Here is a 21,338-nt window from a genome sequence, read left to right as displayed (position 1 = left end):
CTTGAATTGCATTGGATTTTGTTTTTTTTTTAAATTATTATTTTTATATTTTTAAATTATTTTAATTTGTTGATATTAAAAATAAATTTTTAAAAATAAAAAAATATTATTTTAATATATTTCAAAAAAAATAATATTTGAAAACAAATTACACAACAATACCAAGCAAGGTACCCTTATAAGGCCAAATGAGGATTTAACATGTGGATTTTTCCATATGGATTTATTTGAGTGCCAAAGAATAAGTAAAAGGATCACATTAAAAAATTAATTGATAGAGGACTACATTAAGAAAATTACAAAAAATATAAGGACTTTTGAGCTTATTAACCCTCCCTTTGAAAGAGCAGCACCAACAACAAATAACACTGTGCGACACTCTCGCAATTAAAGCTCCCTCCTTCTCCACTCTCTCTGTTTCAACAAACTCTCTCTCTCTCTCTCTCTCTCTCACTCCCCCCCCCCCCCCCCCCCCTCTAATTCTCTGCACTCTCAATCCCTCCATTATTCCTTCTCCAACACAAGCCGCTATACTCTCTCCGCCATAAATTTATACGTATGCGAGAGTATCTATACAAATCCACTTGTTTTTCTAGATCTTTACCGCATTTTATGGATCTGCAACCCCACACCACACTCACGCTGTCTTGATTTTTCTCTCTCCTAGGGTTTTGATTTTGACTGACCGTTTACTCTCTCAATGAACAATGCTTGACACTGAACGCGACTGTGAGCTCAGCCGGAGCTCCTCGAACATCCCTTGGATCTCCGGCAAGCTTCAAGGTCGTCGGTTTTGACAATGCTTTTGCTCGGATTCTGGATTTTGGTTTGAGTCAAGATGCATACCTTGGCGACATCGCTGCTTGTTCTTTGCTTGTCTAGCTTTGTTTTTACTTGTTTAGGTAACCGTTTCTTGCTCGTGCTTCTTAATTTAACGCTTTCTTTACATTTTTATAGCTATTTCAGCTTGATTGAGCTAGAGACCGCCGGTTTTTCTGGTTAATTTTGCTTGCATTTTTACGAAAGCAAGCGAAGAGTCTCCTTTTCCTTGCCTGTTTAGCTTTGACGCTTCTAAGAGTTTAATGTGGTGTTAATTGTGGTGAATTGCTGTTTAGCACAAACTTTAGCATTGCTAATGTGCTTGTTTTTTTCTAATTAACGATCAGTAGTTTCAAGACATTAAATTACGTGATTTTTCTGCGGGTAATTGGAGCGATTGTTTTTTATTTCTTATGAAAGTGTCATGGTTTTGCATTCATGTTTCTGCCTCTTTAGGTAGAAACGATCTCACGGATTTGATTTCTGCACCTTCTGTCTTGAGATTCAGGACATTTTTTATGGAGTTGACAGAATTTTGGAAGCACATGTAGAAGAATTGCAGAATTCGAACATTTATCCACGCCATGTCCTTGAATGGGATTGGGTTTTGATATGCGGGGATAAAATTGACAATGATTCTAAAAATCTCAGGAAATAGACACAATGTGTGATGTTTATTTGCTAAAATTGAAAGAAAGCATACATGGCAATTGTTTTTACAAATTGATGAACTAAGTCTTGTGATGTCAGATAGATAAGATATGGCCTTCATTGTAAGCTCAATGATGCTAATAAATAAAGTATAATATCAAGGTTCTAAAAGGTATCCCTCCTCCTGATGCACATTGCTCATGGTCTTGCATATCTTACTTCCTTTGTTTCTTTCTTTTTGTTTTTTGTGAGGGTAAACAGTCTGATATAGTAGGATGTATGCTGTAAGTTTGATATGTCTATTTGTTTGAAGTTTCTTGTCTTAATTACAAAATATGAATCCCCAATTTTTTCCTTCTTAAGTCTCAATTTTAACACCAAAATTTCAAAATTTTATTTTATGTATAAAGGAGATGTATAATGATGAGGAACTACTCTAGACAAAGTGACCGAGATTCATTTCGTCAAAGGAAATCATCTCATTTTTTTAAGGAACTCTTTAGAAATTCAAATCTCATTCCTAATGCTTTTGTTAAAAGTACATTAACATCAGTTTTACTTTTTGGCAATGTGAAGAAATTATTCACTTTTTATGATTCTTTATTGGATTCTCTGTGGTTTTTTCTGATCCTCTAAATCATGATGCCTATGCCCGCTGCCTATGAACGTTCACTTTATCTGAGAACCAGGGAGAAGGAAAATTCTAGGTTGGCATCTATTAATTGACTGTACTTTTTGTGAAATCAAGCAATGACTTTAACTTTAGCCTGTTTTTTTTTAGGCTTTAGGAGAGCAATTAGTTTTGGGCTGTTAATCTGGATATTTGCTGTTTAGTAGGTTAAAATGATCTTGCCAGTTTTTTGATAGCGTGGTTGTCAAGTTTGCTGTATGTATTAAGAGATTAGCATGATCTCACTGGTTTCTATACCTTCTTTCTGGAGAACTAAGAATTTTTTTTTTAAAGGGGCAGATAGAATTTGGAAATGCATTTTCTGTCAAGTATAATGTACATTCATTGTGTGCTGAAGGATAGCTTAAATTTTAACACACACCCATAGAAATTGAGAATGATGCAATAAACCTGAGGAAATAGGTATGGTGGGAGATGTTTATATGCTAAAAATCAAAAGAAACTATACATGGAAATCTTTTTATGCTGAAAAGGCATTCACTTGCTTAAGAAATTGATTACCTAAGTCTTGGGATTGAATAAGATATGTTCTTTGTAAATTTGACAATGTTGATTCATCAAGTAATTGTTTTAGGCACTATCACTTTTACAAATTCTCCTAGCCACTGGTTTTCTTTTCACATGAAAGGAAACATCTTATTTACAAATATATATCCACTATGTTTACAGCTGGATTTACACTCTAAGCATGATGTGTCTCCTTGTTTTAAGGTTCTAGTCTTGATTATGAATTGTCAAATTCTTAAAATCTTGAATTTATTATGATAATCTCAATGCATTTTAACATATAAAGGAGATGTATAATGATGAGGAACTACTCCATATTGAGAACACATTAAGTGGCCAAGTTTCTTTGCATAAATAAAATCATCTTATTTTGTTTCACTGATGGAATTCAGTAGACTTCAGATGCTTTATTTAAATCACCCTAACAAAATCAGTTTTAATTTGGTGAACGTGAACAAAAAAATTTCCATTGTTTATACTTTTTCGAAATTCTTTTTTTCTGACCTGCTTAATTGGGATGCCCATGCCTAGTTTTGTGAGATACATTCACTTTATTATCGAGTTTGTTTTTCTTTTGCTTGACTTTTCTATTATTCATTAATTGTTTTCTTATCCATTCCATTCATCCTTTCACAGTTATGACATGTTAGATATCAATTATTTGCATATGATTTTTTTTTGTTAGATTCCTTGTATTATTTATCACTAAGGGTCTTGCAACATTGCTTCATTCAAGAAAACCGACTTATCTGCTCTCTATCCTTTTCAGGACATCCATTACTTCATATGTATTTGTCTCCTTCTTTGCAACCAAGCTGGCCATTATCTGTGAAAGACATTTTTGTGAGACATGGTAAGCTGCAAAGGCCAATGTCACGCTGTAATGGAAAAATTCAATGATAATAAATTAAGGCACTGTTGTCTGCTGGTCATCTTTTTTTATATCATATATACCAATCTTTAACTGTTTGTGATTAGCTGTGCATTATTGCTGACTATGGATAACATGCAACCTACTGGTTACAGGAATGTCAGCTGCAATGAAAGTGTCATTTGCTCGACCACGGCCATCTCGAAATCACGTGGTTAAGCCTTCTTTGGGCCCTATCCTCTCACCTGCAACTTCTTTGGTGCATCAAGGTACCATTTGCTCTCAATTTCTCACCAACTTGCCTTGGCACTGCTGTTAGAATTTCACTAATACTGCCTTTTCTTTTTTCAGCTCTCCCCCCTGTTCCTAGCAGTGCACCCTTACCAAGACATCATGGTGGTCATCATCATCGCCATGTGAAACCTGTAGTGACTGCTCCATTCCCTTCAGAAGAGCAAAGTAAAATTTGTCATCTAAAGTTTTTAGTTCTTTTTGAGATGCTTTTGCTTTTATGTTGACAAAAGATTTTCTGGCAGGCTGTGATCAAATATGCACAGAGCCACTCACTGCATCTCTCTCTGGCTCACCTTGTGGCTGTGTTTATCCTATGAAAGTTAGACTTCTCCTAGATGTGGCTCCATATGCTGTTTTTCCTGTAATGAGAGAGCTAGAGAGTGAAGTTGCAGCAGGCACGTATCTGGAACAGAGTCAAGTGATAATAATGGGTGCAAGTGCTGACAGTCAGAATCAGGGGAAAACTGTCGTGGATATCAACTTGGTTCCACTTGGAGAGAAGTTTGATAATACTACTGCAATACTTACATATGATAGATTTTGGAAAAACAAAATGCCTTTAAATATAACTCTTTTTGGTAATTATGAAGTAATATACATTAGTTATCCAGGTAATAATCTCGATTCTCTTGTAAATCTTTGTGGCATTACATATATAATTATAATGGTTATGACCTAACTCCTAAGAGTCTACCAGGGATTCCTTCTTCACCACCATATCCAAACTACACGGGGAGTGGTCCTAGTGGAAGTGCAGGAGATCTCCCCATTACTGCTAATTTTGTGAGCAAGACCCAGAGGATGAATCTTAGAACCATCACCACCATTGCTCTGTCAGCATTTGTGGTTTTAGTGGTTTGCATTGGGGCAATTGCTGTTGTTGTGAAATGGAGGAAGTCTGGAAGACCATCAAGTGCTGTTGGTCCGGCATGTAGATCCTCTATAAATAAAAGATCTGGTATGTCCCTTTATATTCATTCTGTTACAAATCTATTTGGTCAAAGTGTCATGTAATATTTATGCTTTTATATCTCCACTTTTGAATGTCAATCCTGTTATGTTGCAGCTTCTACTATAGTTTCTATTGGAGAATACAAGCGGGAAAGTTTACAGAAATGCATGCTATCAAAATCTTTTAACATCATTCTGCAATTCTCTTTTGGAATAGAGCATACAGTTTTAGTAGCTGTGTTTTATTGTACTTATTTTGTATCATCTTTAAATAATTATTATTAAATAAGATTAGTCCATGCCTTAGTTAATTATTACTGGATTGCTACATGTACTGCAGGCATTGGGTCTTTCTTGTCAAGCAGCATTGCAAGCTCAACACCAATGTCCCTCATGTCCAACATGGCTACTTGTATGCTCTCCGTCAAAACCTTTTCATTCGCTGAGCTTGAGAAGGCAACAGACAAGTTCAGTTCAAAGAGGATTTTAGGTGAAGGAGGATTTGGACGTGTTTACCGCGGGAGTATCGAAGATGGAACTGAAGTTGCTTTTAAGCTGCTTACAAGGGACAATCAGAATGGAGACCGTGAATTTGTCGCTGAAGTTGAAATGTTAAGTCGATTGCATCATCGAAACCTTGTGAAACTTATTGGCATATGTATTGAAGGGCGCACACGCTGCTTGGTGTATGAACTTATTCGGAATGGTAGTGTGGAATCGCACTTGCATGGTATTTTCCTCATCGCCTTTGTCTTATTTTTTTCTGTTTTTAGTTGCACCATGTGCATTCTGTATTTTGTCCTGGATACCTCCTGATGACATGGAGCCTCTCATTTGGTAATATTCATTCAATTGTCTTGCAAGTGATTTTATTTTCCCTGAAATGAGAAGGTAAAATGAAGTTTCTTGTTCAATGCCCCATTTATTGATGTTTAAGGTGTTGACAAGAATAAGGGACCTCTTGACTGGGATGCACGGTTGAAGATTGCCCTTGGAGCAGCTAGGGGATTGGCCTATCTTCACGAAGATTCTAACCCTCGTGTAATTCATCGAGATTTTAAGGCTAGTAATGTTTTACTAGAAGATGACTTCACCCCCAAGGTCTCTGATTTTGGCTTGGCGAGGGAAGCAACGGAAGGAAGTCATCATATATCTACTAGGGTCATGGGAACTTTTGGGTAATTATGCTTGCCTCACCAGTTTTTAGTACTCCATAATTAACAGATTTATTTGTCATCACCAGTCATGTTGAACTGTATTTATTTTACTATTTCTTATCGGGGTTGGTGAATTCTTAACTATCCATGAAAGTCTGTATGAGTTATGTTGGCTGATGTTTCTTTTATTTTGTTCTTTACATAGCACTGACAGTTATTCAGATATTACTTTAGTCCCTTGTTATCTCTCATAAATTTTTGGTTTGTAGGTATGTTGCCCCTGAATATGCAATGACAGGACATTTACTTGTAAAGAGTGATGTCTACAGTTATGGGGTTGTGCTGCTTGAGCTTCTGTCTGGAAGAAAACCTGTGGATATGTCCCAACCTCCGGGACAGGAAAATTTAGTGACTTGGGCACGCCCGCTGCTAACTACTAGAGAAGGATTGGAGCAGTTGGTGGATCCTTCCTTGGCAGGAAGCTATGACTTTGATGACATGGCTAAAGTGGCAGCCATTGCTGCCATGTGTGTTCACTCAGAGGTGACTAATAGGCCATTCATGGGTGAAGTTGTCCAGGCTCTGAAACTGATATACAATGACACAGATGAGACTTGTGGAGACTACTGCAGTCAAAAGGAGTCCTCTGTTCTGGAATCTGACTTCAAATGTGATCTTGTTCCGTCGGACAGTAGCTGGTGGAATGCTGGCGGGACATCCCCTCGGTTAACTTATGGGCAGGCCTCATCCTTCATTACGATGGATTACAGTTCCGGTCCACTTGAAGAGATGGAAAGCAGACCGTTTTCAGCTTCAAGTTTAGCTGGGGATCACCTGTCTTTGCCAATTAGACACATGAACCGTTCCGGCCCCTTGAGAACTGTAAGAAGTAAACCAGCCTTCTATAGATTAAGGGGCAGCGTGAGCGAACACTGGGGGCTCCTGTCACGGCGTTTTCGGAATGATGGATACTGGGTTTGAGGTTTTCTTTTAAGACTTTTTGAAGTGTACAGTTCAGGAGGACCAGTAGATTTCAGTTTAACGGTCGAATGATGTAGTTTAGGTGTTTGGTATTCAAGGGGTTTCCATGTCTGGAGAGATAAGAGAGACCCTTTCTTCTGATTTTGAAAATCCTGATTCATACTACACAAAAGTTGGAGATGTAAGAATAATACTCCTTGTATTGTATATCCATTTAATTGTTATTACGGTCCAATGCTGTACCAGTTACCGAATGACTTGGCTCTGCTCCCACGACAAAATTCTCAAATAACCTGCCGCCGTGTAAACATACTTATAAGACCTATACAAGGTTTTATCCTGCTCGTCCATGGGTTGATAAGGTAAATTTATCAATTTTTAATTTAAATATTATTATTTTGACAAAATATCTTTTTTTATTTACACCGGACTAGATTTTGATGATTTCTCAAGTTAAGTTGTTTAAGATGGTGGGTATAATTAATTCTAGAATGTATTTTTAAAGTAGTTTTTATTTGGAAATATATTAAAATAATATTTTTTATTTTTTAAAAATTATTTTTAATATTAACATATTAAAACAACAAGTTAAAAATATAAAAATAAATTAAATTTTAAAAAAAATATTTTTTTTTTAAAATACTATTTGTGCAATTTCAAACCGCTTTCAGTTTAAATTTAAAAACCGGATAATAATCTATTAAATCATCCTTCTACTAACATAATCCTTCTAATGTGGTCCTCATCAATTAGATCTTTTAATATAGCCCTCCTACTAAACCTCCATTCTTTAAATAAGTTGCATGAACAAATTAATTTTCATAGCATTTTTATAATTGAATAAAATATGGACAGACATCTTAGAGTGACTTAAAGCTGCTTAGAAAAAGATAGAGTGAGCACTGGATCCCGCTTGTTAAACCAACCTAGCATTTAAGGTCTTATTTTGACAGAAGAATTTATTTAAATAATAATTAAAAAAGTATGAGAGCCATATTAAGAAGCTTCATTGATTGAGTGTCAAATTAAAAGAATTACAAAAGTAAAGGGACCTCTAAAAGCTTATTAACCCATCCAGAAACAGTACAGCCAAGCCATGGCTGGCTGAGAGTATTGGCTCTCGTAGGCCACTGAAATCCTCTCTCTATCAATTCTCAACAGCAGTTGGCCTGCCTCGTTTGATTAGCGTCACTCATCGGTCAGTGGTGAAGAAGTCTCATCCGTGTCATCTAATAAAAGAAAAGATGCTCTCGCTGTCAACATATCCTCCTTCTCTCACCTCTCCCCCCCGCTTCTCTTATTTACGCCACCCTTCCTCCTCCTCTCGTATCCTCTCTCCACCACCACCAACCACTGCCACGGCCACCAGGTCAGCTCCACTCTAACACATTGCTATAATAATAATATTTTTTTTAAATTAAATTGTGTTGAATTAAAACTTAAAAGTCGAAAGGATTGGATTTCTCACGTTTCAGAGTGAAAATTACGTCATCGGAGATGGACTCGCTTCCTGAGCACCGCATCGTAGTCAGTTCCTCTCTCTCTCCACTGTCAATCTTTTCTAATAATTGATTGTGCATTTATTTAAATATAAGTGATTATTTTTGGCAGTTAGGATGCGGAGCGGCAGGGGTGGATTTCCTGGCGACCGTCGCTTCTTTTCCTAAACCTGACGACAAGATCCGAAGCACTAGCTTGAAGGTCTCCCTCTTTCCCTCTCTCACTTTGTTTTTTATTTTTGTTATTTATTATAATAAATAATAATACAGTTGGTTTGCCTGTCAGGTGCAAGGAGGTGGAAATGCGGGGAATGCGTTAACATGTGCTGCTCGTTTAGGTTTGAATCCCAGGCTCATTTCCAAGGTACCACCTTTAACTTTTTCCCTATCAATATCTCCCCTTTTTTCAAAGCAATTAAGGATTTGTTTTAAGGCTAAATGACCCAAAATTACCCTGGGTCAAAATGAACTTAACCCCTAAATTTTAATTTTTTTATTTGAGTTCTTGAACTGTTTTTTTGGTAGAAAATAGAGCAGTGGTGAGAAAAAAATTAAAAAACTGATTAAACTGGAAAAAAAATAACTAGAAAAACCGAACCGTGAAAAAAACTCGATTAAACCGATTAAAATTTTGAAAAAACCGACCGGTTCAGTTCAGTTTCAGTTTTATAAGTCTAAAATTGAAAGAACCGAACCCAAACCGAAAAAACAGGAAGAAAAACCGAGCCGAACCGGAAAAAACCGAGCCAAAGAAAACCGAGCCAAACCGGTTTGAACTGGTTATTGTCCTAAAAAAACCAAAACCAGTCAGTTTGAACCGGTTTCGGTTCGTTTTTTTAATTCGAAATGGTTATTTTTTTTAATAAAAACCGAATCGAACCGAAAATGATCACCCCTAAATAGACTCGTCAGTTAATTTTGATCTCAGGTGATAGTCTAGAAACACAAAAAAAAAAAACGAAAATTAATGGAGGAACAGAAACCGGGATGGAGGGGCTATTTTTAAACTTTTTTGTTCTCCTTTTCTCAAGGCAATTCTGGATTTGTTTTACTTTTAAGAAAAATAATTTTGTGCATTTTGAAATTGACTAGGTTGCTGATGATATTCAAGGCAGGGGAGTTTTGGAGGAGCTAGAATCCGATGGTGTTGATACTTCTTTTTTCGTGGTGAGACTATACAAGATATAGTATATCTCAAGCATTCATTCATTTTGATGCGTTGCTAACCTGCATTCTATGTGTGGTATTAGATTGCTATGTTTTATGGTTAAGCTCTTCTTAATTTCCTTTTTGGCATTCGGCTATGAACATCTTCTGTTATATGTTGACTCAATTGGTCTTGTTTTAGGTTTCCAAGGAGGGAAATTCACCATCTACATATATTATTGTTGACAATGAAACGTAAGGGCTTTGCTTGAATACTCCATTCTCTGCTTTCACACTTGATTCATTATTCATTATGTAAATAGTGTGTTTACTAATGGACAGGGTGTTTTATTTATAAGGTTTGAGGATTGTGTTTGAGTAGCTATCTCTTTTGTTCGTAATCCTTAGGACTTTAAAAGGGAAAGAAAAAAACTGATCTTTGGGATTCATATTGTGATCATGGCTCAGGACATGATTGGAGTTGAAAAAAAGGTGTGTGCTCTTCCGAAGAAAAAAAAAAATGAAAGAAAGAAAGAACCACACGGAAGATTTAGTGGGCTGTATTTGTGTTAATTGCATGTATAATTCTGTCACAACATTACATCTATTTTCTTTCTCCTTGGAAACTTATCCATTTAGATCTTTGGAGATACATAGACCGTTTCTTTTCTCTCACAAATAATCCCAGTATCACTGCAGCATTAGGAATCTTGGCTAAACAGATTGTCTCCCTTGCCAGTGCTTTGACATTGGTGTGTTATGATTGGATCAACACTATGGTTTAATTAGCTAATTTTTTTAATTCACTTGGGTATCATGTTTGACCATAAACAAATAGTTGAAAACTTGGTTTCAAAATTTTTATAGCTCCAGGTAATTTTTCTATCTGATATTCAGGAAAACCCGTACCTGTATTCATACTCCGGGATATCCTCCCATGATACCAGATGAACTTTCCCGGTCAAGCCTTTTATCTGCATTGGATGGAGCAAGACTTGTTTATCTTGATGGAAGGTTACATGAAACTGCCTTAGTGACTGCACAAGAGGTAAACGTTATCGTTTGTTACCTCTAGTTGTTTTAGTGCTTACTGCTTGTGCTTGACCTTATATTAGGGTCATCTCATTAACAAGTTAGAAATTAAAAATAGAATGTGGTTCGTATGTTTATTTCTTTTATATTGATTATGAAAAAGGTTGCCAAGCATCTTCATCACCTGGCCAATATTTGTCTTCTAAATGTTTTAATAGCATATCTTGCCTTACCTTTTTAACCATGTAAAATCTACTTAACGGTGTCAAATAAATTCAGTAGTGCACCTTCCTGTTCTTCCTCTTCTTCCCTGTTCCATGATAGTTATAATCCATTGGGTTGCCAAAGGCTTATCATGACAAATCTGTTTGCACTTGCCATGTTCTTTTGAAATGTTATGCTGTGATTAAAGCATGAATGACCAAATTAGTCTAGGTGATGTTATCATCAGAAGCCACTATAAAGTATAAACTATTCTCTCAACTCCTTTTGGTGGATCTAACATACTTGTGCCTTTTCCATTTGTGCACTCAGGGGAGGTCCTTCCCCTTTGTTGCTTGTGTTATTGACCACTTCAATTTGGGAACTTTCATTTTCTTAATATGCATCCCTTTGTTTTTTTCATTTTAAACATTCAAGGAAGTGGATCATATGACCTAGCTGTAGGACTGTATATGAGCCGAGCTGAGCTTTGATGTGCTCGAGCACCACTTGTCTAATTTTAGCTAGGTTCAAGCTTGGCTCATTTAAAATTTGTCAGGCTCAGGCTTAGTTTAGGCTTGTCTTGAACTCGATTTGTTTAAGCTGCTTAATGAGCCTATAAACAGGCTAGGATTAAACTTTGGAATATGAAAATATCATACAATTGAGATATCGTAAAAAGTCTTATATTTATAATTTTTTTAACTCCATGTAACGCACACGTATATAACCGCTAAGTTTCTTATTAAATTTTGTTCATAAAAAGAACATTTTTGGTTACGTGTTAAATTAGTTTATTTTATGAAATCTTATACAAGTTCTTTATTCTTTCAAATTTTCTCAATCTTATAAATGAACTCATTTGCAAGCTTTTAAACAAGTTTGCTGATAAGCCTAATTCATGAACCTAAGTGAGTTGACTCACGAACCTTAATTAGCTGAACTTTGCTAAGCTCAAGTCTGGTTCATTTATATAGTGAGCTTTAACATATAAACTCATCATGGATTGACAAACAAGTTCGAGCCGAGCCCTTAGCAAGCCAAGCTTTGAGTAACTCTTGAATGGCTTGGCTCATTTGTTGCCAAACCTAGTCGGAAAAGCAATCTAGTATAATCCTATAACTAAGTATTTCCTTGTATACAGGTTATAAGGCTGCCCTGTAGCACCATATTAAGCTTATATTCTCACTTGCCCAATTTGTTTCATGCGAATGTGTTCTTTCATATACAGCTATACCTGCACATATCCCTCCTTTGTTTTGTTACCCTTGCTTTTTATCAAGGAAAAAATAATCATCTAACAGCAACTACTGGGAGGTCAACATCATGTATTTGGTTCTTCCAGTGCAGACAGTTCGCAAAAATATACCCATTTTGATTGATGTGGAAAGAAAGAGAGAAGGGCTGGACGATCTTCTGCCGTTGGCTAGTTATGCTGTATGCTCATCAAAATTTCCACTGGTAAGTTGAATATTCTTTGATTGAATAACATTTGATTCGCACTGCGAAAGATTATAGACATATTGGGGATGTACTGTCACTAATGCATCTCCACTCTTCCTCCTCCCCCTTCAGAAAGGGGCTTATGATGTTTTAGCATTTTATCAGGTGGTGAACATTTAAGAAAAAATTCTCATTAGCTTGGAAGCATGCAGGTTGTTGAAAGTTGATTTGAATTTGCAGTACTCTCATGACTTCTTTTATTCATCTTTTGCATGTTGAGTTTTATCTTGTTTTTATAAAGCCCTATGATATGTACCAATCAACAATACATATATGCTTTTTGCAGAGAAAGCTTCTCAGGTAATCTATTTTGAACACCTGAATTGGTCTTATGGCAGGCATGGACAGAGGCGCCATCTATTTCAAGTGCACTTGTTTCCATGCTTCTGAGATTGCCGAAAATCAAATTTGTGATTGTGACCTTGGGTGAAGATGGATGTGTCATGCTTGAGAGAAGCACAGAAGGTGAGTGTACACTTAGTTTCACAATGTAAAAGACAAAGTGCTGTGACAGCAACACTCTTTTAGAACTAAACGTTATTTATTTGCTTTGTGAACTTGCCTTTTGTTTTGTTTTTTAGAGGCTCCTGCATCAGAAGAAAAGGATGTAGATAGCTTGTTGGAGTCACTGAAACAGAGAAAGGATGATAACATAGCCATCCCAACATGTTATGCATCAGTAATTTATAATTTTATATCTTACTGAACTCAAAATTGACTGTCTTTCCATATTACTGAGCTTGATCAGTCTGCAGCAACAATCTCAAGTGAAGGGCTACATGAACTCCCTTTTCTCTTCAAGTATGAAATCATTAATTAAGAAAAAAGAAGCCCACATCAGGCACATTCAGTGCATCTTTCTGGCATTTAATTTAGAGCAATGGGAGAGATTGTAACTTTCCTTTTTGATTCACCATGGTGGTTCTAAAGTGCCACTGTTACTGGGAAATAATATGTTTAATAAAAATGTCTTTGCGATTGTCATGTAGTAGAAAGGCCTAGCTACTTTCAAGGACGTCTTTTAGGTTTACTCTATCACAGGGGATGAAAACATTTTTATGCTGGTGGTCATTCAATAAAAGCATGCTCAGATTAATGGTTATTTTCAAGAATGGAATACCCTTTATCCCATATAGGTATCCTGTATATGGTTGTTGACGACGATGCCCTCTTGGCATCTTCCAACGTGATTTCACTATTTGGAGCAATTTTCTGCCCAATTTGCCCTATTTATTCATGAAGTTTCAAATTTGTGCTCTTTGGATGGTCAACATGAATGAATGTTTGAAGGTTATACTGCATGTTTCTGAGCCTTTGTTGAACAGCTTGATGTTATTTGGAGCTTTTTAGGAGGATGCTACAGTGGTTATATTTGTGATTTGTTTACTTGATCACCGAATGAAATTATAATTTCATTTTGATGTACCTGTTTAATTTCAGATTAAAGTTACTATGACGTTAACACAATGAATTCTCATTGGGCTAATCACTTCACATCTTTTCCTTCCAGCCACTGACAAAGATAAGAGCAGATGGTATAGGGACAGTGAATGGGAGGTTGTTTGTGGGAACAGCTGAGAAGATACCACCACCAGAACTTGTTGATACGACTGGTGCTGGAGATGCTTTTATTGGTGCTGTTCTTTATGGTAGGTGTAACTGGTGACCGTGATTGTGTGTGCACTTTGAGGTTGTTGTGTTTTAATGTTGGTCTTCCACGGATCATTGTCTTATTTAATATCCCTGTTGTGGATTATATGCTTGTATTAGATTCTAGGTGAACCAAAAGCAGTTTTACCAATATTAGATTATGAAATTCACCTGACACCAGGGATCGAGAACAACATTGGAACTCATCTATGTTCACTTGTTTTTCTCCTAGCTATCTGCGCCAACATGCCTCCGGAGAAGATGCTACCATTCGCTTCTCAAGTGGTACGCTCACATTTTTTTTAACCTAACATCTCCCTCTCCCCCCACAAACCCTTTGTGTGGTTGGGGTTCATTCAACAGGTTATTTTAACGTGGAGTTGATTGCAGGCAGCTGCTGGCTGTAGGGCCTTGGGAGCTCGAACTGGTCTCCCGCACCGCACAGATCCACGCTTGGCAGCCTTTTGACATTAGAGCTCTCATATTGTGCACACCATATGTCATTATCCTTTATATTAAATTGTAATCAACTTGAATCATGGCAACGTTCCATGTCGAAGCTTTCATTCCTTAACATCAGGACTACAATTAATGCTCAAAGACCTGTTGATCTTGTTGAAGTTTGGTACGAAAGCTGGAACAAGATTACTTAGTAGTAATTTATTGCATTGCTATCTATCTGTTAGCTGATAGTATTATCTAGATTAGGATGTTTCTTTAAATTTATTTGTTTAAGCTTATCTAGGATTAGACTAACTTGTTATACAACTCTTTTGATAAAGGAGAACATAACTGGTACGTTTCTTTAGTGTTTTATTTTTCTGAAATGTTTGTTTCCTTTTATAAATAAAACATTGGGGATGACAGTAATCTACTGAGATATTTTCTGCTCCTTGTTCTTTCAACTGTAAAGTCTTTGTTCTTTGTTTTTTGTTTTTTTATTTTTTTTCTCAATTTATAAACATTAGTGTTCTTTATATTTTAGTTTTTTACAACAATTGGTATCAGAGCTTCTCTGATCTTTGAAGGGTTTGTGAGTGAAAACACGAGAGAATAGTAAGGTTAAATCAAAGCTTTCTATTTTGAAGGGTTTGTGAGTGAAACATAAGAGATTAAGTGAGTTTTTTTCTAAGCAATGGATTCTGCAAATTTTCCAGCAAAAACATTAGTGTTCACATGGCAGAATTATGGTGTGTGGGCTGTAAAAATAGAAACATATCTCAAAGCTTTTGACTTGTGGGAGATAGTGGAGAGTGATAGGCAACCCACTCTACTAGGAAACAATCCTACAATTGCACAGATGAAATTTTTCAATGAAGAAACGTGGGATAAATTAAAAGCAGAATTTCATGGTGATGACAAGTCAAGGAAGATGCAAGTTTTAAATCTCAGAAGGCAATTTGAAGGACTGAAGATGAGAGAAACCGATACCATCAAAAACTTCTCTTCTCAAATTTCAAAACTTGTGAATCAAATGAGACTTTTAGGAGAAGATTTTCCAGATTCAAGAATAGTAGAGAAAGTTCTGGTAAGTCTACCAGAGAAATTTGAACATAAAATTTGCTCTTTAGAAGATTCTAAAGATTTCTCAGAAATGAGTCTGCAAGAACTGGTAAATGCATTGCAAGCTGTGGAGCAAAAACAAGCTTATAGACAAGAAAAAACAAGTGAAGGAGCTCTTGTTGCAGTTTACAAGAAGAAGAGTCGGGCTAAGACTTTTTACAGAAACAATTAAGAAGAAAAAGGAGAAAAAGGGAGAGGTTGTCAATCTAATAACTGGCAACAGAACAGTAACAACATCTTCATTGAAGGAAAAGAGAAGAAAGAACATTTTCCTGCTTGCAAATTTTGTTAGAAAACAAATCATCTTGAAGCCTGATGTTGGCTCAAGAATGCACAATGCCGAAATTGCAAGCAATTTGGTCATATCCAAAGATTCTGCAAAAACAAAGTAGAAACTATAAAACAAGCTCAAGTAGCCGAGAATTCAGAAGTGGAGAAAGATCTTTTATTCATGGCTACAATACAGGAGATGTGTAACACAACCAAGGCAAACGACTCATCATTGCTTATTGATAATGGCTGCACTAATCACATGACTACAGATATGAGCTTATTCAAAGATTTGGATAAAAGCTATCTATCTAGAGGCAGAATTGACAATGGAGACTATGTGAAGGTTGAAGGAAAAGGAGCAATTGAAGTAGAAACAATGTCAGGTACAAAAACTCTGAAAAATATGCTTTATGTACCTAAGATTAATCATAATCTAGTTAGTGTGAGACAATTAATTGAATCCGGTTACTCAATATTTTTTAATGATGGAGTATGTGATATCAAAGATAAAAAGGAGTGTTATTGCTTTTTGCTAAAATGATAAACAGAAATTTTAATGTTGATTGGAAAGAAGTATGTTTGAGTGCTAACACTTGTGAAGACAATGAATCTGTTCTTTGGCACAAACGGTTAGGGCACTTCAATTATGCAACTTTAAAGAGAATGGATGACCTGCAGATGACTCACGGTTTACTAGATATACATGAACAAAAGAGTATTTGTGAAGCCTGTCAGTTAGGAAAACAAACTAGAGTTGTTTTTCCTGACAATGCATTCAGAGCACTGTCAAAACTCCAGCTTGTATACACAGATGTGTGTGGGTCGATGCATAATGAATCATTGAATGGTTCAAAGTATTTTCTTCTATTTGTTGATGATTATAGTAGATTTTGCGGGATTTACTTTTTGAAATCAAAATTTTATGTGTTTGCTAAGTTTGTTAAATTCAAAGCAGCAATTGAACTAGAAACAGGAAACATGTTTGAAGATCTTAAGGGAAAAATTGGAATGTGTAGCTTTGGAACTAAGGAGGAGTGTTGAAGTTTGGTACCAAAGCTGGAACTGAATTACTTAGTAGAAATCTACTGCATTGCTATCTATCTGTTAGCTGATAGCATTATCTAGATTAGGATGTTTCTTTAAATTCATTTGTTTAAGCTTATCTAGGATTAGACTAGCTTGTTATACAACTCTTTTATAAAGGAGAACATAACTGGTACGTTTCTTTAGTGTTTTATTTTTCTGAAATGTTTGTTTCCTTCTATAAATAAAATATTGAAGATGACAGTAACCTACTGAGATATTTTCTGCTTCTTGTTTTTTTAACTGTAAAATTTTTATTCTTTATTCTTTCTTTTTTTTTCGGTTCATAAACATTACTTTGTTTTTTATATTTTAGTTTTTTACAACGGATCTAATAAACTTGATATTGATTGTCAAAGTGACACAGTAGACCCAGTAACTCATTGGTAACTCGGTTATCCGATAGTTATGGTAGAAAAGGAGAAGTGTAAACAAATGGCCACCTAAACGAACAAGCTTCCAAAACAGGCAGGCATTTGAGGTTCCACACATTACAGCACGATGACTAGACAAAAACAAATAGGATATCACATATGTTCAAAAGTCTATCCCAGCGAATCAGCTATACCCTACACATAAAGACATGAACTCCTTGCAGCCTACAACAAACTATCAGCCTTTGTAGGCAACCTTCTGAAGAAACTTAAAGCCCTCGGAGGCAACTTGTTCCTGAATTTGGGTGGCCTCATCACATACAGCCCCCACAGAGCCACCACAACCCTGATTGGCACAGCATAGAACCCAACAGCCGCGAACAGGCACATAACCACGAACAAGAAGGTGGCTCTTGGGTCTCTCCAACCTAGCAATGCCTGGAAACGTTCACCTTGAGAAGCCATATCACCAACCACAGTTTGAATCCTCCCTGCCACACTCCTCAGCCTATCATACCTCATCCTGACTGTCTCGGCACTTCGGCTTGTTGGAAAAGAGTCAAATTCTTCATCCAGTTCATCGGAGTAAACACTCACAACATGAGAAAGCTTCGTATCCATGTGGGGTGGGTGACGTGGTCGTGTCCTGTATCGCCATAGTCCCACAAATGCCATGTAGAGCAGCAGGGAAGGGATAATGAGCTCAGGCATTGCAACCCACAAGAGGAACGCTAAAACAAACAAGGTTGAGTAGACTGGCTTGTGCCAATTGCGCATCGACTCCACCCACCGAGCCATGGCAACAAGAACAGAGAGTACACTTATTAGTCTAGCGAAGTTAGCCTTGCTTCTTCTCATGCTCCACATATGAGAATCGTGATCAAGCATGTACTCCACCACTTCTCGCCCCAGTGGTGGCTCTGCTCGACTAAGCCGTGATGCCACCACATTCATTGCTTGATACCTCATGGCATCCAGTTGGTTCACACTCAATGGTTGCACATAATGCATCTGTGGCAGCAGTGGCAGTGTGTACATGTGCAACATATTAGCCATGTTCGCACAAGAAAACCTAACAGCTAAATGAAGCTCACCCATCTTCTTGACACCAGTAGTGTGAAGCATAAGGAGAGGATAAGAATGTGTGTAAACCCTGTCTGACTCAAGGGTTGATAACCGAACTCTAACTTTCCCAATACGAGAATCACGAGCACCGGCATTGTTAAACACGTTCTTGTCTGTACGACAGTTATCAAAAACCCCAACAGTGATGACTGTGCAAGGATCAAACACTTCCCAAGTGTACTGCTCGTTCCATTTGGGTGTGAAACTATCAACAACCGTGCGTGTTCTCACCCATTTCTGACCATACTTTGCAACACAGTAAGCATCTATGGACTCCCTTTTCCCTTCCTTGAGTTTTGTTGGCATCAGCCCTGTTGCACCCAAAATTCCCATCTCAAGAACACCAATGTGAGGCTTCCATAGCTGTTTTGCAGTTGGCCTAACATCGCTGCTATACATTGTGCTCTCATCTAGCACATGGTAGCCCCCATCTAGAGACAGCCTGAGGTGAATTTTAGACCCAAATCTCGTCAGAAGTTTTGACTCAACTGCACTGCCAAATTGATTATCAAGATTGAACCACCTAGAAACGACTTGTTTATCATCATGACGCCTTTCAATCGCAGCCACTGGAAGCATAACTCTGCCTACAGCCTCCTCTCGCCCCGGTCCAACACGATCCTCGACAGAAAGGAACAAGAAATCCTCAAATGGCTCTGCAACTACAAACATTAATTCCTCACTCCAGTAAGGATTGATCATACTCCTGTTGGGGTTAGGCCCTGCTATTTTAGTCCTCAGAATCTGGTTGCCCACCTGGACTTTCACAAAAAGTTCTGGGAACCTCATCATTCCCAGACCCTTTTCCCCAGGAACAATATCTTGTGCTTCAATAACAGCCACCCGTAGATACCACAGCTTAGGTGATAGATAAACCTTGGATTTGATCGAGCAAAGCCCCTCAAAATGCACATTTGCTGCCTTTGAATGCCAAGCCTCGGCGAAGGCCTCATCAGCTTGAGTCCCAAACCAAATAGACACCATAAGCTCGCCACCTTTTGACTTGTCCCCTTTCTTGTCCTCCATTCTGTACCATTGTGGTGCTAATTGACTGTCAGGGGGTACCCTTCTAGGAACTTCATTCAAATCAAACCAAACACGGCCCAAGTAATCATCTTTGTTGCCTTGTTTGACAAAAACCTCCACCATTGATGACTGTATGCAATCTTTAGAGAAAGCAAAAACTTGGTCCCATTCCACATTACTTGAGCTGATTACCTTCTTTGTAACCCCCCTATAGTTCCCTAACTTCACCTCCGCCACTACTTCACCACCACCAAACAACATATTATATTTAGCCTTAACAATTCTAACATAAAGATACTGCATTAGCTCAACAAGATCATAAGTTGAACTAGTTTTATCTTTGTTTAAACGACCCCCACCAAGGTGTGGACTTGTCTCTTTAAGAGAGAACTCACTGGACCCGTTTGAGTGCACACTAATCCCACCAAGACCAGCACCTCCAGCAGGGCCTACAATGCTCCCTCCAGAACTAGAAACAAGAGAACCAGGACCATGAGCAGTAGTGGTTACAACAGGTTTAATCCCACCTGGGTTCGTCTCAACAGGCTTTGCATTAATATTGTTCTGGCCTTGCTCTTGTGCTTGCTTGTTATTGTTGATGACCTCTTGAGACAACTGTTGCGGTTGCTGCAATATAACTGGATTCTGCTGCTGTATCTTCTTGTTCTTCTTTGAAGAATGAGAAGATCCAGGAGTACTAGAAACCACCTCTCCATTACCAAAACCCCCAACTTCCTTAACCTCCTCTCTTGTAGAAACATAAAGCTTTAAACTTATCTCTCCTCTTATATGAGAAAACAAGCTTCTTTTATCGAGAGTGTGCAACTGCACCACCTCCTCACCTTGTTTAGCAACACTTGAACCAGAAACTCTAACTTTACCAAGAAAGTTTCTGCTGTTGCTTGACCTCCTCTCATTGAAGACATTAACCTCTATAGCTCTGTAAGAAAGATCTGCAACATCTTTGATGTGAAACACAAGCTTCTGATTCCATATAGGGTTCAAGTCTTTGTACTTGACTTGAGTTCTTAGTCTTTGGTTCTCAAACTCCACCTCCACAAAAGGTGATGACGAGCCTTCTCCATCTTTTGGCATCAAGTTGTGAGCTGCTACCACCTCCACCACCAGCTTTTCTTTGCTGGTCATGGCCATGCTGCTGCTGCTGGTTCTTTTTTTGACTTTGCAAACAGAATAATACAAACGAAGAATCTAAAGAGAGAGGACAATGGAGACAAACACGAGGGCTGGAGGGAAAGCTAAAAGGAGGAGAGGATGCAGAAGGGCAGGCAACAAATATGCTCTTGTTCAAGGTAGTGGACAGTTTTGTGAGAGAAAGAATACTGCTGAGTCCGAGTGCTGAGTTGGTGAAGGAAGGAAAATGTTTTGAGTTGTGCTACGTTTTCACTACTGTAGATCGTTTGATATACGAACTAATCATGGATCAATCAAAGCCAACAATGGCTGTGACAGAGTGGATATAATGGAACCTGCAAGTGCTAACATTCCTAGTGCTTGTTCGAAGTGTAAACCTCCCTTCTCAAGTCAATCCCCATGTTTTACGTACGTCCTTTGTTTCCGTTCTAGTTAAGCACTATACAAATTTTTGGCCGGTTTTAAAAATAAATCTAAATCGTAATTTGACTAAATTTAACTTGGTTGACCTTAATGTATTTATTTCTTTTAAATATTTTTTCGAAATAATATTATTTTAATTCATACGGGTTAGCTTATTAATTCATGACACAGTTCTAAACCGAGTTAGGTTTAATTACTTTGGTTGTTGCTATTACATTATACAACAACAAGAACAAGGTGAGAAGAAAAAAAATCTTCTTCTTTTCTTAATTTCTTTACGTCCTCAAATTCAAAACAAATTTTAACTAAGAACACCAGTATGATGCCTTGCACATTTTTGAAGAACAGTGGGTCACAGTGGATCAA

At 37.4% G+C, this 21,338-nt stretch overlaps 3 protein-coding genes across 5 annotated transcripts; 2 read left to right on the top strand and 1 right to left on the bottom strand.

The window, feature by feature from the left end:
• Positions 1 to 391: 391 nt before the first annotated feature.
• Positions 392 to 7,176, top strand: LOC133692339 (receptor-like serine/threonine-protein kinase ALE2). The gene is made up of 9 exons (XM_062113208.1): positions 392 to 902; positions 3,438 to 3,521; positions 3,695 to 3,808; positions 3,891 to 3,998; positions 4,076 to 4,444; positions 4,531 to 4,791; positions 5,125 to 5,514; positions 5,722 to 5,962; positions 6,211 to 7,176. The coding sequence occupies exons 1-9, from the start codon at positions 839 to 841 to the stop codon at positions 6,920 to 6,922; spliced, it is 2,343 nt and encodes a 780-aa protein (XP_061969192.1). The 5' UTR covers positions 392 to 838; the 3' UTR covers positions 6,923 to 7,176.
• An 811-nt stretch (positions 7,177 to 7,987) lies between these two features.
• LOC133692695 (uncharacterized) lies at positions 7,988 to 14,612 on the top strand. 3 transcript variants are annotated; one of them, XM_062113802.1, is made up of 14 exons: positions 8,006 to 8,206; positions 8,249 to 8,291; positions 8,398 to 8,449; positions 8,534 to 8,623; positions 8,708 to 8,785; positions 9,514 to 9,588; positions 9,770 to 9,822; positions 10,465 to 10,615; positions 12,151 to 12,261; positions 12,642 to 12,768; positions 12,885 to 12,982; positions 13,814 to 13,952; positions 14,135 to 14,238; positions 14,344 to 14,612. In XM_062113802.1, exons 1-14 carry the CDS (start codon positions 8,167 to 8,169, stop codon positions 14,419 to 14,421), a joined length of 1,239 nt encoding a protein of 412 aa, XP_061969786.1. In that variant the 5' UTR covers positions 8,006 to 8,166; the 3' UTR covers positions 14,422 to 14,612. The 3 variants fall into 3 exon arrangements, with proteins under 3 accessions (XP_061969788.1, XP_061969786.1, XP_061969787.1); XM_062113804.1 differs by having other exon boundaries at positions 7,988 to 8,291; XM_062113803.1 differs by having other exon boundaries at positions 8,007 to 8,291; positions 14,186 to 14,238.
• A 2,726-nt stretch (positions 14,613 to 17,338) lies between these two features.
• On the bottom strand, positions 17,339 to 20,938 carry LOC133692961 (multiple C2 domain and transmembrane region protein 10). The gene has a single exon (XM_062114145.1). It carries the CDS (start codon positions 20,547 to 20,549, stop codon positions 17,472 to 17,474), a length of 3,078 nt encoding a protein of 1,025 aa, XP_061970129.1. The 5' UTR covers positions 20,550 to 20,938; the 3' UTR covers positions 17,339 to 17,471.
• Positions 20,939 to 21,338: the final 400 nt, after the last annotated feature.

Source organism: Populus nigra, chromosome 4 (assembly GCF_951802175.1).
Source record: "Populus nigra chromosome 4, ddPopNigr1.1, whole genome shotgun sequence".
Lineage (NCBI taxonomy): Eukaryota > Viridiplantae > Streptophyta > Magnoliopsida > Malpighiales > Salicaceae > Populus > Populus nigra.
This window is presented reverse-complemented; position numbering and strand designations above follow the sequence as displayed.